The sequence below is a fragment of the Micromys minutus genome (genome assembly GCF_963924665.1).
Source record: "Micromys minutus genome assembly, chromosome: 14".
NCBI lineage: Eukaryota > Metazoa > Chordata > Mammalia > Rodentia > Muridae > Micromys > Micromys minutus.
In genome coordinates this window covers 43,580,351-43,599,331 of record NC_137983.1, presented here as the reverse complement: position 1 = coordinate 43,599,331, position 18,981 = coordinate 43,580,351, and the positions used below count along the sequence as shown (strand labels likewise).

The 18,981-nt window shown below is 45.1% G+C and overlaps 1 protein-coding gene across 2 annotated transcripts in view; it reads right to left on the bottom strand.

The window, feature by feature from the left end:
* The window catches only part of TACC1 (transforming acidic coiled-coil containing protein 1), a gene marked incomplete at its 5' end in the record, with an annotated part of 79,377 nt that extends 60,960 nt beyond the window's left edge, over positions 1-18,417 (bottom strand). Inside the window, one exon of one of the 2 annotated variants that reach the window (XM_080928806.1) lies at positions 18,318-18,417. In XM_080928806.1, coding sequence (XP_080784932.1) covers positions 18,318-18,391 — 74 coding nt within the window. The remainder of the gene's footprint in view (positions 1-18,317) is intronic. The other variant, XM_080928808.1, reaches the window with a different exon arrangement.
* Positions 18,418-18,981: the final 564 nt, after the last annotated feature.

Sequence of the window (18,981 nt, the reverse complement as noted above, 5' to 3'; positions counted from 1 at the left end):
GGTGAAACCATTTGGGAAGGACTAAGGGGTGTGGGCTTGTTGAAGAAAGTGTGTCACTGAGGGTGGGCTTTGAGGTTTCAAAAGACTCAAGACAGGCTGGAGAAATAGCTCAGCGGTCAAGAGCACTGAGTTCAGTTTTTCAGCAACCACATGGTGGTTCACAACCTTGGGATCCGATGCCCTCTTCTGATGTGTCTGAAGACAGCTACAGTGTACTCATAACATACAGGAATTAAAAAACAAACAAACAAAAGCCAACCCTCAAGACATTACCAGTGGTCCTCTCTGCTTCCTACTTACAGATCAAGATGTGTACTCTGAGCTACTGCTCCGGCACCATGCCTGCCTATCTCTTGCCATGTTCCCGGCCATGATGGCCATGAACTCACCCTCTGAACCTATAAGCCCCTATGGTGGTATTAATAAAGATGGCCCCCATAGGCTCACATATTTGAATGCTTAGTCAGACGCAATGGTACTGCTTAAGGAACGTTAGGAGGTTTGACCTCGTTGGAATATACTAGGCTGTGCCGGAGGAAGTGTGTCACTCGGGGGTGGGCTTCAAAAGCTCAAGCCAGGCCCAGTATCCACCCCACCCCCTTCCTGCTGCCTGCGGATCCGGATGTAGAACTCTCAGCTGCTTCTCCAGTGCTGTGCTTCCTGCCATGATAATGAACCAAACCTCTGAAACTATAAACAAGCTCCAGTTAAATGCTTTCTTTTATAAGAATTGCCTGGGCCATGGTGTCTCTTCCCAGCAATAGGCCATTAACTGTTTTATCGCAGCAATAGAAAAGTAACCGAGGCACAGCCACAGAGATTAAATTCCTTTCCTGTCATTTAGCATTACGTTTTCAGTTTCTGGACAAATGGCTGGATCCAACTGTTGAAACTCTCTGAGGCGGGGTGGCGTGTGGCCAAGGGCTCTAGTAACAATACGAATCCACATTTTTAAAAATTCTTCATGCGTGTTTATTTTTTTAAAGATTTATGTATTATATATAAGTACACTATAGCTGTCAGGCACACCAGAAGAGGGCACCAGATCTCATTACAGATGGTTGTGAGCCACCATGTAGTTGCTGGGATTTGAACTCAGGACCTCTGGAAGAGCAGTCAGTACTCTTAACCTCTGAGCCATCTCTCCAGCCCACTAATCCACATTTTTAAATGACAGGATATAAAACAGATTTTTTTCCCTCAGATTTTAGCTAATACTGAGTTCTGTTAATCTTTTAAATCTTTGCTAATGTGTAGAAGTTGAACAATTATTTGTAAGGCCGAGGGTTTTGATGCATTTACTAAACTAGCCCATTCTCCTCTCCCCTCCCCCTCCCTCTCCGTCTTCCAGGCCACTCCTCTCCTACTTGTCTACGCCCTCTTTTTGAAGATGGGGGTATAACTCGTTTGCTTTAAATCTGTAGAACTAAGTTGTGATCGCTGGATCACCAGCCCCCAGGACATTAGAAATGCACATGTCACTTTAGAGTGGGAAGCCTGGGGTGACCCCACCATCCACAATATGACAAGCTCTCAAGAGAGATCTCCAGGAGGTGGCTGGGAGGGGGGAGTGAGTGGGATGTAAAATGAATATGTAAAAAATTAAATTAAAGAAAGAGCGATGTCCACTTATTTAGAAACACCTTGGTTTTGTTTTCATCAATAATGTTTCTCTCTCTCTCTCTCTCTCTCTCTCTCTCTCTCTCTCTCTCTCACACACACACACACACACACACACACACACACACACACACAATCTCTACTTACATCCTTATCTCTATCTTGTTCTTTTAGTATATAGTTTGGATCCATTAGTTAAAAAAAAAGTTTCCATTTGAAAATAGACACTCCATATTTTCTCTAGGTAACTGCAAAGTGATTCTCTTTTCTATTTCAACTGTTTTACATTTCTCTTAGCATACAAAGAAATGGCTTTCACCATGCCATTTTCTTTTTCAAGATGTACAGTGTTCTACCAGCACACCTGCCTGCAGGCCAGAAGAGGGCACCAGATCTCCTTATAGATGGTTGTGAGCCGTCACGTGGTGGTTGGGACTTGAGCTCAGGACCTCAGGAAGAGCAGTGTTCTTCACCACTGAGCCATCTCTCCAGGCCTCGCCGTGCCATCTTCATACATTATACATTCACTCTTATCCGCACCCCGACGCTCCTCCTCTTCCTGATCGTCTTTCTGCACCGAACGGTGTTCCCTTCTGCTCACGGGGCACCCGCATCCCACCACATCCCTTCCCCCCCCCTCCTCTCTACTCCCCAACTCCTTCTTGCTTTGAGACAGTGTCTCATTATGTAACCCTGGCTGGCATGGAACTTGCAGCAATCCTCCTGCCTCTGCCTCTTAGGTGCTAGGATTATAGGAATGTACCACTATGCCTAGCTTCTTCTTCTTCTTCTTCTTCTTCTTCTTCTTCTTCTTCTTCTTCTTCTTCTTCTTCTTCTTCTTCTTCTTCTTCTTCTTCTTTTTGCTTTCATATATGAATATATATATATACACAAATATACGTATTTAGCTCAAGATTCCATATGTCAGAGACACTTGTCTGAGTCTGGCTCATTTCACTTAACATAATAACATTCACCTTCCTGTGGATATCTTAATTTCACTTACAGCTGGAGAAACTTGTGCTGTGCATAGGTACCCTCTGTAGCCCGCCCACTCCGTGGATGGACAGGCTGGCTCCATGTCTTGGCCACTGTGAATAGCACCACAACAAACGAGTGTTCGCACATCTCTGTGGTGTGCTGATTTATTCTCCTGCAAGTGTATGCCCAGCAGCCACAGATGTTAAATCGACTCTTCTTCTTCTTGAGGACCCACTGATTTCCACAGTGGTTACACATGTCACTTCACCGGCAATGCCATACTTGCTTTCTTGATGGTGACAACAGCCGTTCTGATCTTATTTACTTATTTTTTTTAATTTAACTCCATTTTATATCTATTGGTATGGGGTTGTCAGATCCCCTGGAACTGGAGTTACAGGTGGTTGTGAGCTAACATGTGGGTGCTGGGAATTGAACCTGTACCGTCTGGAAGAGCAGCCGGGGCTCTTAACCCCTGAGCCATCTCTCTAACCACTGTTCTGATTTTAATGAGATGGAATCTCAATGTAGTTTAGCTTTCATCTCCCTGAAAGCTAAGGATATTGAACGGTTTTTCAGACATTTACTGGCCATTTGTACTTCTTCCTTTGGGGACTGTTTACTTCATTGCCTGTTTTCTAATTGGATGATTTGAGGGTTGTATTTGATTTGGGGTTCTTTATAGATTTTATAAATTAATCTCCTATCTGACCTATAACTAGCAGACCTCCCCCCAACCTTGTAATTTGTTCAATGATTCCCATCAACAAATGTGATGGTTTGTATATGCTCCACCCAGGGAATGGCACTATTAGAGGGTGTGGCCTTGTTAGAGTAGGTGTGGCCTTGTTGGTGTGGGTGTGGCCTTGTTAGAGTAGGTGTGGCCTTGTTGGTGTGTTGCTGTGACTTTAAGATGCTCATCCAAGCTGTCTGGAAGTCAGTATTCTCCTAGCAGCCTTCAGATGAAGATGTAGAGCCCTGCACCATGCCTGCTTGGATGCTGCCATGTTCCTGCCTTAATGATGATGGACTGAACCTCTGAACCTGTAAGCCCCAATTAAATGTTGTCACTTATAAGAGTTGCCTTGGTCGTGGAGTCTGTTCACAGCAGTGAAACCCTAACTAAGACAACAAGCCTTTACATTCACAAACTTCATTTGCTGATTCTTGGGGATTGTCTCCTGTGGAAGTCCTTGCATAGGCCTTGATCCTGAAGAGTTTTGATTATGTTTTCCTCTGCTACTTTTAGCCTTTTGTGTACACGAAGGCTTCTGGCATATCTTGAGTTTATTTTTGATCGGGATGAGAGCCATAGATGGTTTACACATGGTTGTCACTGTCCCGGCACCATCTGCACAGCTGTACTCTCTCAGCAGGACACTTGCCTTCAGCACCCACACTAGAGACAGAAGCCAAGGCCATTATGTTTATGGACCCGCACATCACCGGCTACTTCCTCCTCAGCAAAACTCTCAAGCCCATGGCCAGCAGACAGGCATCTCTGACTCCATTTTCTCCACCCACAAGCCACCTGTGCTCTGGAACTCTAAGGCTTATGCTTTCCGGTCCTGGGTCCAGCTCCAGTTTTCTAGGGTGTGAAAGTGACTCAGTGCTGTCTCAAAATTCTCCCTGACCCCATCTTTCTTTTCTCTTGCCCCAAAACAATATTTGACCCAGCGAGCATGCGGGACACACGTCTAATCAAATGGCTGTCACTTGACAGCCTTTTAATCTTTCAGCTATGTTTATCAGACCTGTTTAGTAGATCAAATTCCAGGCCAGGATTCGAGAACAAAGTCAGCATCCCCAGTGTGGGAGATGTGCTCAAGGCTACCCACCCACACCCTCTGGAGGCAGAGTACCCAGAGGGATCTCAGGGAACCTAGCTGAGTTTTGGGGCAGTAACCTGACTCTGCACTGAATTATCAAACAAAGTGGGCATTTTCATTAGTTCTGGCCTCTGAATGTATTTCATCCCTCCATTTGAGATGCTGGGTTAAACCTCTAAGCCCTGTAGGGACATTTCGCATCTTGGTGGTGCCAGGAATACATACACAGATGGTGTGAACCATTCCTCAGCCTCATTCCACTGCTCCTGTTACATCTGTGTGGCCAAATGCTGCCTCTGTGGTTCCCAGAATTCACTCCTCCCTACCAATATGAAAACCAAACTGAAAGAATTTCCCGAATTCTTTCTTCTTGGCTAGAGTTTTTCTCTGCTCCCATTAAAATGTTGATTTTTGTCCCCTAAGCAAGATATTCAGAACCATTTTATCATCCGCACTCACATTTAAAAGTCAGCCATTCAAAATCTCCCATCAAGTGGCTTTCAGGGGGTGGACAGGGCACCCCAAGGGATGGTGCACCCCAAGGGAGCTGCTTATCCTGAAGCTCAGAGAAGTGCATAAGGCTGACTCATTTTACATAACACAAGGCTCTGAAAGTGGAAGAAACTCGGCTACTACCAAAAAAGGAAGCAATGTGATTCAGCTTCCGTGGGGGGAGGGGGAGTTACCAGTGGGTGAGGGGGAACAGTAGCTCAGAGGGAGGGAGGGAGGAAGGGGGGGCATATCCAGTCTTGGCAACAGGGCAGTCGGTGAAGGAGAAATGAAAGCTGAAATCTTACCCAGCAACCACCTTCAGAAGACAGCGAAGCTACTGCCCTTAGGGAGGGACTTCCAAAAGATCCCTCCCTGATTGTGAAGTCCCTGAGAAATCGTGGCTTAGAAAGTGTCATCTGGAGGATTCTCACAGAAACAAGATAACTGCAATAGGTCCTGCCGCTTGACAGGGGAAGGCACAGTTTTCTGATATTTCTGTCAAATTGTTACAGCTTTTGGGAAGATTTATGGGAAAGTTTGGCTGGAAGTACAGGGCATGTACATGCGTGTGTGTGTGCGCGCGCACACACACACACACACACACACACACTTCCCTTTCATGTATTATAGAATTACAGATATATAATATACCTTAAACTCACAACACACAATTCCACATACAGTCGCATGTATACACACCACAATTACACACCATCAGTCACACATACAGACACCTCTCCCATACAGTGATATGATGATTATATTTATATATATATATATATATATATATATATCACAGTCATACACACACACACACACACACACACACACACACACATATATATGGAGAATGGTTATCCTCCTAAGGGGGAAGTAGCAGTCTCCCTGCTCCTGTGACAAAAACCTTCATAAGCTGTACAGAAACCACAGAGGGTACCCCCAAGTTCTACCACACAATCAACACAATTTTTAAGGGAATGTCTTTAAACCTGCATTCCTATAAACACACACAAAAAAGCCTCTATGAATCCCCTCTGCATCTAACAGAGGCTTTTACACTGCACTTCAGGCCGTGGATGGGTACCAGTGAACAAGTCATGAGGAACACAAAGATTTCTAACTCCCAAAAATGAAAAAAAGGGGGGGGGGGGGGGGCGGTGGTTGGTGGTTGGCTCCCCCTGGTGGCAGGACTGAAGAACAACGCCTTCTCTGGTAAGAGGTAAGGTGATAGGGACCGGGGGATAGCACAGGCTTTATAGAAACACAAACAAGCTCACTCTGTCTCTCCTCCATACTACTAAATGTTCCCAAAATTTGGGCACATCTCCTAGTTCTAATCTTGCCCTCAAGAGACCATGCCAGCTTCCATTTCGGGTACCAACTTGTAAATGTGGCCCCTGATAATTAGGACTTGGCTTAGGTTCCCCTGGGTTATTGTCCTGGGACACTGGACACATTAGGTTCTAGCATTACGTTTGGATGCTGAATGTCCTCTAAAAGACCAGCGGGCTATAGGCTTGACCAATGAGAAGATACCCCTGGAAAGTGCCGGAAGCGTTATTGGGTGGGCTTGGTGGGAGGTTGTGAAACGCCATTTCAGGAGATTTGTAAATCCCAATTTTTCCCTCTCTGCCACACACAGGCACCAGGATTCAGTGCCTTTCTACCAGCCCAAAGCTATGGGTTAGAACCTCCAGAACTGTGGGAATAGACCTTTCCTCTTTATAGATTACTTCAAGTTTTTTTGGTTTTTGTTTTGTTTGTTTTGTTTTTTGTTGTTGTTGTTGTTAGAGAAATAGATGTTAAATGCCCGTGGCTTCACATGTGAAATACCACAACTTGAAGGGAAAAAATTCTGTATTCATTTCAGTGATGGTGTGTTGCTAGAGATCCAGTCTGGAGCCTGTGTATGCTGTGTAAATTCTTTTTTGTTCTTTTGAGACATAAGGTCCCTCTCCCTCTCCTTCCTCCCCCAGCCTTGCCCTCTTCCCGTGTGTGTGTGTGTGTGTGTGTGTGTGTGTGTGTGTGTGTGTGTGTGTGTGGTGCTGAATGGCTTGGAATTTGCGGTGTAGACCAGGCTGGTCTCAAACTTTCAGAAATCCGCCTGCTTTTGATTCCCTGGTGCTAGGATTAAAAGACCTGTGCTGTCACGACCAGTTTCCATAGATTCTTAAATCTGATCAAAAGAACATTGCACGCCTTTAGTCCCAGCATTTGGGAAGCAGAGGCAGGTAGATCTCTGTGAGTTTGAGGCCAGCCTGGTATGTAGCCAGACTCTGTCTCAAAAAAAATAAAATAAAATAAAAGAGAGAGAGCAAGAAGCCTTCTGTGGTCAAGTAGATAAAAATATATACACTTAAAAAAGAAAACCCCAATCATCTTCCCAGTTTCCTTCTCTCCTATCTTGTCCAAAGTTCTCTCACTTGGTTTTTCTCAAACCTCTATTTTAAAAGTTTTGTTGTAGTTCTAGAAATAAAACATTTTACACCTCTTAGAAAAGCAAGACACACACACTTTTTTTCTTTTTTCAAAGAAACTCACAAGAAGCATTCTTTCTGTGTAAATGTAATCCAATAAGGTATTTATCTGAAGAACAGGTTGGACAATGTTCTGTCAGACACTTCCTTTCATCATCTTAGGAGATACACAGAACCTCGATGGCTAATGAGCCACCAGTACAAACATCTGGTAATTTGTCTCTGGTCCAGCCAGGTTCTCCACACCTGAACCTGTTTATGACTCTGTGACCTAGTTTGTGGATTTTCCCAAGCCTTAGTTTCTTTATGTGGAAAACGGAGACAATTTTATTTGCTTCACAGGCCCACAAAACAATTACACAAGATGGTGCCTCTGGGTCTCTGACACGCCGTTTACATATTGCGTATGAATATTTTCACGTGGAAATGTCTGTAAGGATATTGTCAGAGTATAAAGAAATCTTTAACCTAATAAGTTATTACAGCTATTGCAGTAAATGACAGTTCCCGGGAGCCCTCACCCTGGCTGGTGCTGGGTGCCATCACAATTTTCCAGGAATGTGCAGTGGAAGATGGATACTTTGTTTTCCTGTTTGCTCAGGAATGAGACTCTCCTGCATTCAGAAAACAGACACACCTGGAGCTGGTGACGAGAGTCTTTAGCCCCAGCACTGGGAGGCAGAGGCAGAACCTCTGTGAGTTCAAAGCCAGCCTGATCTACGGAGCTAATTCCAGAACAGCCATGGCTACACAGAAAAACCCTTTCTCGAAACAAAAACAAAACAAACAAGGAAAGAAAGGAAGAAAAGAAATAGACAGGACTCAATGGACTCTCTAAAATACCCCTGCTATGCTCTGACAGCTCCCACAAGAGCACATGCTGACATTTAATCTCCACCATGTAGTGATACATGATAGGCTGTCTGGGTCATGAGGATGTCCATGATCCAAGACAAGCAGAGTCATGGAGCCACGGACTAATGAGAACGACCCTATTATCAGAGCAGGGTTGGCTCGATCTCTTGCACACACTCCTTCTGCCACATGACGTCAGCTTTCCTGTACACTAGGGCTCTGCAGAGTGCCTAAGGACGTGGCCAGACACAGCTGAACCCTGAATTCCCCACTCCTTGGAACTGTGAGCTGAGCCTTCTCCCCTGCAAATTAGCCAGTCTCAAATATTGTGTTATGGCAACTTAGTCAGGGTCTCTATTCCTGCACAAAACATCATGACCAAGAAGCAAGTTGGGGAGGAAAGGGTTTATTCAGCTTACACTTCCACATGCTGTTTATCACCAAAGGAAGTCAGAACTGGAGCTTACACAGTGCAGGAACTGGAGGCAGGAGCTTGTGCAGAGGCCGTGGAAGGTGCTGCTTGCTGGCTTGCTTCCCCTGGCTTGCTCAGCCTGCTTTCTTATAGAACCCAAGACTATACCAGCTCAGGGACGGCACCACCCACCATGGGCCCTCCCACCCTTGATCACTAGTTGAGAAAATGCCTTACAGCTGGATCTCATGGAGGCATTTCCTCAACTGAGGCTCCTTTCTCTGTAATAACTCCAGCTTGTGTCAAGCTGACACACAAAACCAGCCGGCACAGCCACAGAACTCAGAAGAAGACAACTCCCAAAGGTTAAGCAAGCTACGCTTAACTTCTTTGCCTATAGCTGTCACTGACAGCACTCGCAGCAGATCTAACATGAGAACCATCAATGGGAAACTGCACTGTATGTAAGCCAAAAACACCTTTAAAAATTATACTCCGGGTATCCTTACGAGCAAGACCTCTGAGAAGAAGGAAATGTCAAATGTAGGACTCCTACTGGTAGAAGTCTCCAAGGTTACCAAGTCTTCATGTGCAAAAGAGAGGATGAAGGGAGAGCTTAGTGATGTACCGTTTGAGTTTCCATACGGGAACCACCAGCACCTCTTGTCCAGTCTATGAAAAAGCCGAAGGCAGCAAGCACGCTGTTGCCGTGCTGCCGAGGAATCGGCATCTTTAGGATGGATTCAGTTGACTTAGTGTGTACAAGAAAGGTTCTACTGTGGATGTCCCTCTTTCAGGTACCACATTCTCTCCCATCCTCAAGGTCACCTCCCCTGCGCCTCACTCCCAGCCCCCAATAGTACAGAGAAACATTCAGACAGCAGATATTTAGAAAGGCTTTCCCAGGTGCATGTAAATCCCCATTCGAGTAACAGATCCCCATTCACAGTACTCAGCCCTAAGAGAGCAGCCAATTAACATTTGCTGTGCCTTCAGTTATAAATTTCTCATCCTCAGTTTATGAGAAAAAAAAAAAAAAAACCTACTGAGAGGGAAAACCAGAAGGGAAGACGGACTATATTAATGAACTTTAAGTGGTATTATTGGATGGCTATGAGAGCACGTGCCAGTGATTGCTAGCACATGGGAAATGGGTGCAGGAGAATTCAGAGTTCAAACCTAACCGGGGCTGTGTAGAGGGAGGGGGAGGGAGAGAGGAGAAAGGGTCATCCGACACTTAGTACTAGAGCAACTGATTTGTTTTCTATTATATACATAGAAATAATTTCATGAAGCCCAGGCTAGCCAAAATCTTGATATGTAGCTAAAGATGACTGTTTTAGTTAGGGTTTTTGTTGCTGTGAAGAGACACCATGACCAAGGCAACTCTTCTATAGAAAAACATATCATGACTGCCCTCTGAAAGACCCAACAAGCAGCTGAAAGACTCAGATGCAGATATTTACACCCCCAAAAAAAAAAAATGAACAGAAGCTGTTGAATTAGGTTGAATTAGGGAAAAGCTGGAGGAAGCTGAGGAGGAAGGCAACCCTGTAGGAGGACCACCAGTCTCAATTAACCTGGACCCCTGAGATCTCTCAGACACTGGATCACCAACCAGGCAGCACACACCAGGTGATATGAGGCCCCCAACACATATACAGCAGAGGACTCTCAGGTCTGGGTTCAGTCAGAGAACATGCACCTAACCCTCAAGAGACTGGAGGCCCCAGGGTTTACAGGTCTGGTGGGGTGGGTGGGGTGGGTGGGGTGGGGACTTCCTCGTGGAGACAGGGGGGCAGGGAGGAGGTATGGGATGTGGGACAGTGGGAGGGTGGACCTGGAGGGGAATAAAATCCTGAGTGTAAGAATAAAAATAAATTAATTTTAAAAATGGTTAGTTATAAATAAGAAGGAGCCAAAAGTCAACTGGGAAGAAAAAACAAGCTACAGTATAATATAATAAGGAACATAAAGCTAGAGAAGGAGCAATAAAGAATAATGTCACCGGTTGATTTGTTTTTTTTTTTAAAAAGTGCTTGCAAATAATGGCACACAACTTTGACCCCAGCACTCCCTAGACAGGTGGATCTCTATGACTCTGAGGCTAGCTTGGTCAACAAAGTGAGTTCCAGGCCACCCATGGTTCATTAGATATAGTGAGACCACGGCTAAGATTGATGGATAGATCATGACTACTGAGTTTATATTGTGACAGTCCAGATAACAAAAACTGAAGAAATCTGAATAAAATATTCGGTTAACATTATGGTATCAATATTGACTCATTAGTGTAACAAATGTACCAACACTAAAACAACATGTTGCTGAAAGGAAAAACTCCATGTGGAATACAAGGGAACTCTATCAACTTTTCTGTAAGGTAAGAACAAGATTTAAGAAATACCTTTCCTCCACACCAGCACATAAGAGGCAGAGGCATATCTCCAGGTTCAAGGCCAGCCTGGTCTACAGACTGAGTTCCAGGACAGCCAGGTAATTAATATAGTCCCCCTCAAAGCTTAACAAATGAAGGTGGCTGAAAAGGTTTACAGACTTGCATAACAATATACATTAACTAAGCACATGGGGTGCTGTGTACTTAACATCTCTTACAGTACCTTATATCAGTACTACAATGGGTAGTATTTTTCAGATTTATTTTAACTAATCTTATGTGTATACGTGTTATGGTTGCATTATGACAAGCAAGAACATGTCAGATCCCCTGGGATTGGGGTTACAAGCATTTGTGAGCTGTCTTATGGGTACTGGGAACCAAACTGGCATCCTCTGGGAGAGCAACAAGTGCCCTTAACTGCTGAGCCAGTTCTCCAGCCCCTGTAATCTTGATTATTAATTTAGTGGAATTTAGAAGCACCTGGAAACAAATTTCTAGGTACATCTGTGAGACTAAAGTTTAAAATGAGGTTGAGGGGAATGACCAGCCCTAAGTGAGTGGGGGTGGGGGTGGGAGTCAGGTTTAATGAAGAAGGGAAACTGACCTGAGCAAAAGCAGACATTGCTCTTGCTTACGGACCGCAGATGCAGCGAGACCAGATGCTTCACACTTCTATTAGTAAGTCCCCTCTGCTAGGATGAGTGCAGGACCGATCATCCTTCTCTAAGTTGCTTCTGTCGGGTTATTAAGGTAACTAATACAATTAATTACCATGGAAATGCAAATAGAAACTCAGCTCTACTTCACAGCTATGAGGATGGTTATTACAAACAGCTCAGTAGGTAAGAGTATTATCTGTTCTTCCAGAGGACCCCGGTTCAATTCCCAGCACTCACAGGCTAACTCACAACCAACTACCTGTAACTCCAGTTCCAGGGGAACCTCAAACCTTCCTCTGGGCTCTTCAGGCACCAGGAATGCACCCAGGGTGCATATATATATATATACACATATGTATATGTATATATATATACACACATATATATGTATATATATGTAGGATAACACTCATATATATGAAAGAAATTATCTTTAAGGGATAGAGAGATGGCTCAGCGGTTAAGAGCACCGACTGCTCTTCCAGTAGCCCGGAATTCAATTCCCAGCAACCACATGGTGGCTCACAATCATCTGTAATGGGACCTGATGCCCTCCTCTGGTGTGTCTGAAGACAGCTACAGTGTACACACATACATGAAATAAATAAATAAATCTTTTTAAAAAATCTTCAAAAAGAGGGGAAAAATGGAGAGATGATTTCAGTAGTCAAGAACATTTGCTCTTGTAGAAGACCAGGGTTCAGTTTCCAGCATTAACACAATGGCTCACAACCATCCATGACTCCAGTTCCAAGGAACCTGGCACTCTTTGCAGGCACTGCACACACATGCAGACACACACATGCAGGTGAGTACTCACATAATTAATAAATAAAAAACGAAATTATAAACACAGAGAAGAAGGTCGAGAAAAACATCCGTTCCTTGTTGGTCACAGCATTAAATACTGTGGCCACTTTGGGAAACCTCAAAAACAATTAAACAGTAACTGTACAATTCCTATGCACATAGCCCAAAAACATCTAGAGCAGGGTCTCACTTGTTCTTGAATGTTTAAAGCAGAATTATCCACAATAATTAAACAAGGAGTCAACTCACATGACCACCCACAAATGAATGAAGAAAAAGAATGTATCACACACACACACACACACACACACACACAGAGAGAGAGAGAGAGAGAGAGAGAGAGAGAGAGGGGAGTGTACTCTTGTACACATTTGAGCCACATTTTATTCATTCTGATACATATTACAACATGAACAGATCTGAAAACATGCTAAGTGAAATATGACAGACTGTTTTAGTTAGGGTTTTACTGCTGTGAACAGACACCATGACCAAGGCAAGTCTTATAAAGGACTTTTTTTTGGGGCTGGCTTACAGGTTCAGAGGTTCAGTCCATTATCATCAAAGTGGGAGCATGGCAGCATCCGGGCAGGCATGGTGCAGGAGGAGCTGAGAATTCTACATCTTCATCTGAAGGCTGCTAGTGGAAGACTGACTTCCAGGCAGCTAGGATGAGGGTCTTAAAGCCCATGCCCACAGTGACACTCCTACTCCAACAAGGCTGCACATACTCCAGCAGGGCCACACCCTCTAAGAGTGCCACTCCCTGTACTGAGCATGTACGGTCATCACATGACACAGGAAGAACACTGTATGATTCGATTTGTATGAGGGACCTAGGATAGGCAGATACAAACCAAAAGTCATGACAAAAGTTATCAGGAGATAGGTGACAAGGAATGGCGGCCATCACTCAATAAGTGCAGAAACTTTGTGGGTGCAAAAAGGGCCTTAACAGTGGCTTTAATTGTATACGTTACCAGTGTTACTGAATCACAGTAGACTTACAAATGTAAAACTATACGCATGTACAAACTAGCACATACCTACCCACACACACAAATGATTAGAATCGTAAACTTCAGTATCAATTGTGACCACAATGTGAAAAACAGAAAAATAAAAGAGCATGTCTCCCCCACCCCCAGCCAGAGTGAGCTTCATCAGAAGGCAGACCCTCACAGATGGCGCTGGCTCACTCTGGCCTTAGGTTAAGGACTTTCTGTATAGCATAGCTTACTCTGGCATCTCACCAGCTCAGACGCCACATAGCCCAGCAGCTGTGGCCTTTTCATTATTGATTTCCTTCTTTCTTGGGTCTCTGGGTGTTTAATCCTGACACATGTGCCAACTGGAAGAGAGTGTGGGGTGAGGGGAAGGTGGGGTGCTGCTGGACACTAGCCCCAAAAGGGAAGAGTTTTCGGGACTAAGTCATGCCTGCTCTCCTACTCAGTAGCTATCCTGACAAAGTATGTGGCTATTACTATTTCCAGCCCCTCACACACAAAAGTGATAACCCTACTCAACACACACACACACACACACGGTCCCACACACACATTTGGTCACACACACACACACACACACTTGGTCACACACAAACACACAGACATACTTGGTAACACACACACATACACACACACACTTGGTTATACACACATGCTTGGTCACACACACACACACAAACACACACACTTGGTCACACACATACACAGACACACTTGGTAACACTCACACACACACACACACACACACACACACACACACACACACACTCATGTTCTTGGTCACAGACAGTCCATTATTCACTAAATCCCAAATGGAAAGACTGGTTCAGAAATTTAACAGGTGCATATCTTATATTTCAGACAGACAGACTAAAATAAGAACGAGGTGATAATTTATAAATCATAGGCTCTGTTTTATGTCATTCTTCAAAACCTCCCCCCACAAGCCTCTCATTGTTCTTAGAAAAGCCACCAAGGACATAAAGCAACCAACCAAGGAAGTGAGGGTGGAGGGTGGAGGAGGCCTTTCAAACAGTGCAGCAAACTACCCCACACCCAAGGGCGCCTATCTCAGAAAAGACTGGAGATATTTCATGATGCCACTGGGTGGAGAGAGAGTCTGAGGGGCAAACCTGAGGCCCTGGGTTCAAGCCCAGGCTTGGCCATGCACACCTGTAATCCCAACACTGGTGTAGCCAGGGCAGGTATTTCCCAAGAGTTCTAAAGTAAGTGGATGCTTATGTCCACCCGATGGATGCAGCGTCACAGAAATTCTAACCCAGGTCTGCCTGACCTCACAGCTGTGCTTTCTCAGTCCTCAAAGCCCCAGGAATGAATAAGTGAGTGAGTGAGTGAGTGAGTGTGTGAATGAATGAAGTTCCTACAGCTTGTTTGTTTTGCTTTTTGAGACAGGGTTTCTCTGCATAGCCCTGGTTGTCCAGTCCTTGAGCTCAGAGATCTGTCTGCCCCTGCCTCCCGAGGGCTGGGACTAAAGGTGTGTGCCACCAATGTCCCGTAAAATTTTATTTTCTGTTGTTTTCCTGTTCGCGCTGTGTGCATGCCTGATACTTTTGGAAAGCGAATCAGATTCTCAGCTTGGAGTCAGAGTTGTGAGTGGCAGTGTGAGTCCTGGGAATCAAACCCGAGGCCCTTGGAAGACCTTAACCGTCTCTTCAGTCTCTAGCTTTTTACCCAAGCCCTGTGCTCAGAAGTCGGTGACTAAACCGAAAACACTGATGAAGTTGACCTCAAGCCAGACCTTGCTGCCCCGCAACGTCTCTGCTTCTTTGTAATTCTCAGCTGACTTCTTATGAAAGCTTTATCTGAAATCCGAACTGTGAGCATTCTCAAAGACAATTTCTCCCTCCAAAGAAAACGCCTTTGAGTGCGTTCGTCACGTGACTTTCATGCTAATGAAGCCGTCCTCGAGGTCAACGTTATCCAGGGCAGCCACATGTCCGACAGGAAGTCTGTAGGGACCCATGTGAACAATGAGTCCTGGCTCTCTCGGAGACCCTGGAGAGACTTGTGGCAGGTGCTTCCTCAGCAGCACTTTGGTAAAAAGAATATTTTTTGATTATAAAATCTCATCTTTTTAAAGAATCCATTTTTTTTTCTTTTTACTTTTTCTTTTCTTCTTGAGACAGGGTTTCTCAGTGTAGCCTTGGCTGTCCTGGAACTTGTTCTGTAGACCAGGCTTGCCTCAAACTCACAAATATCTGTTTGTCTTTGCCTTCCGAGTGCTGGAACTAAAGGCATGCACCACCACAGTGGCTTCTAATGGGTCTTTAAATAGTACTCCCATGTGTCTGCTAGGCTGCCTCACTGAGGAAAGCCTGCATACTCTGATGAGACCAAAAATCTCAGTCTCAAGAATAAAGCCCAGAGCCTAGGCAAGCCATCTATTATAGCTACTAAGACCTACCACTGACTCACTGACCCATGCCCACCTCCTTCCCTCCCTCCCTCCTTTCCTCCCTCCCTCTTCATCTCCATCTCTCCCCCTCCCCCCGGCTTAATTATTGATTTATTTTATGTATGTGAGTACACCATCACTGTCTTCAGACACACCACAAGAGGGCATCGGATCCCACTACAGATGGTTGTGAGCCACCATGTGGTTGATGGGGATTGAACTCGGGATCAACGCTTTTAAACAACTGAGCCACCTCTCCTGTCCACCCCATGTCCTTCTTAAATGAAGTGAAGAGAAGTTGTATTCCTAAGCAAAGACCAAGGATGGCCGCCAATTGCATTAGTCAGTTTTAGGCAAGTGTGGCCATACATCAAGGTACATGAAAACTCTCCAGGAGCACAGCAAGACACTAGATAATTTAGCAGTTGATGACAACATCCCAGCAACTGAACTCACATACACCTTCACTTCTCCAAATGCTGCCAGCGACTAAGTCTACTGTTTACTTTCAAACTCTCCAGTAAACCTGATCACAATTCAAAACAAACATTCAGCATTCATCCTTGGCTGAAAGAATCCAGATAAGATGGTTCACAGATAAAAATGGTTGTGAGTCACACAATCTTCTATCAATCTTGGAACAGCCTATGAAGCTGTTCCTACTATCTGGTTAACAAAAGATGAAATTTAGACTCAGCTGTCAAGAAACAGATGCTGGAATTAAAGGCACACTCCCACTTCTCACAGACACACCCATCTGTCTGTGCGTATGTGTATAAGTGTCTGTGTTTCTCTCAGTAACTTTTTATTTAATGACTATGAGTGTTTTACCAGCATGTATGTATATATACCACATTTGTGCCTGGTGCCCAAAGACATCAGAAGAGGGTGTCAGATCCCCTGGAACTGGAGTTACGGATGTTTCTGAACCACCATGTTGGAAATTGAACTCAGGTCCTCTGCAAAAGCAAAGAGTGCTCATAACCACTGAGCCATCTCTCCAGCCCCCTACTTTTCTCTCTTTTTGGTTTGTTTATCTGTTTGGAGACAGGGTTTCTCTGTGTAGCCCTGCCTGTCTTGGAACTCTGTAGACCAGGCTAGCCGCAAACTCTGAGATCTGCATGCCTCAGTCTCCTGAGTGCTGGGATTAAAGGTGTGCGCCACCACCTGGCTTATGTTTGTTTCTTAAAAGTCAGGTCAACCTTAGCAATTTTATATTTTTGTATTAAGCAATGCCAATTCAGATTTCTTCCTTATTCAGGGAAAATAAAAGAAAGGGGTGGGGTAAGGTGAGGTAGGGTTCTGTCAAGTGAACTAAAAATCTGATTGGTTTTCTTCCCCACATTTCTCAGGGGGGACGTGAGCATTGAAATTAGACTCCTTGGGGTCTACTGCTTTCTAGCTAGGTAACCTTGGACAAATTACTTGATTTCTTTGTGCTTCCATTTACTTATTGGTAGAATAACAAGACAAGAAATGGCTTCAATGTTCTTGGAGATTCAGTAGCATAAAGCAATTTTTAAGCTTTCTTATAAATCTTACGTGATCAGTGGATTTCAACTATCCTTTCTATTAACAAGTTGTTCAAACTACGTTTGGGTTTGTAATTCTATGTAAATATTAGGAGGTCCAGAGCTGGTGACATGGTTCAACCGGTAAAAACAGTTGTTACTAAGCCTAATGACCTGAGTTTGACTCCAGAAACCCATTTGCTGGAAAGCAAGCTGGCCTCCACATGTGCGTCCCGGATGACATAAATAAAAAAAAAAAAAAGTTTTTAAGTAGCAGGAGGTCAAAATGATGTATTTAGTATTTGGATACGAGGAGGCTGTTTTCCATTGAAAGGATTTTTTTTTTTTTTTTTTAAGGAAAGAAAAACCTTGTCATACCACGGCATCATCGCCCTCAAACTAGGGTTCAGGTTTACTAGAAATAAAAAGCCATCTCCAGAGTACACTTGCGTGCACGCGCGCGTGAACACACACACACACACACACAACACACACACACACACACACACACACGGAAAGAGAGAGTGAGTTTGAACTTTCTTTATCAACATGCCCCCTCTCGCCACATACAGCCAACTTTTACAAAGTCCCTGCCAACTCCTTACAGTACTTCGTGTCCCCAGCTGTCGCTGTCCCGGAACAAAGCATTTACTGCAGCTACAATGCTGCCCTTCTCTGAGGTCATCATGAAACTCGCCGCAAACAAGAGGGTATTCTTGAGAGCCAAAAGCGCCACATCCCCGTCCCTGGACCCCGCAGGCCCGGACCGGTCTCAGCAAGCACCCCACTCTGTCCGGCACCCGTCCCCGTCCCGGGTCCCCAAGCCCCACGCCCTGCGCAGACTCACGCGGCATCCACTGCTGTCGGGGGCGTCTCCCACGCGAGCCCCGGGCCGCGACCCTGGGAGTGCGAGCCGCCCATCACAGCCAGCCCACGAGTGACCTCGCGGGAGGCGGCGGGAGGAAGGGCCAGAGGCAGGGCGGGGCCGCAGCCGCTCGTCCGCCCGCCCGCTCGCCCTGGCTGCAACCAACCGAAGCCAGGCTAACGCTACTACTGTCGGCCGAGTTCAACCCAACTAGCTGGGTGACTTGGGACAAGTTATTGCACCCTTTCTGAGGTTTGCTTCCTTTAACTGTAAAATAAGGGGGTGGGTTCACCGCTAAATGTGCACTTTGCCTCCGTCGACCTGAGAATGAACTCTTTTCCAAATCACAAGAGAGAAGAAGCAGAAGTAGGGGGAGAAAAGGCATGCCTTTAAATCCCAGAGACAGAAGCAGGTGGATCTCTGTGAGTTCGAGGCCAGCCTGATCTCCGTGGTAAATTCCAGGACATCAAGAGCTACATAGTAAGACCCTGTCTGAGGTCGGGGGAAGGGGAGAAAAGAAAAAAAGAAACCAAAATAAAAAGAAAAGAGAAGGAAGAGGAGAAGGAAAGGGAAAGAAACTGCCTCGGGTGCAATTTGCCTTCCCTAAGGCCTCAGGAGGTGTCTCTCCCTCAGGCATAATTCTGCA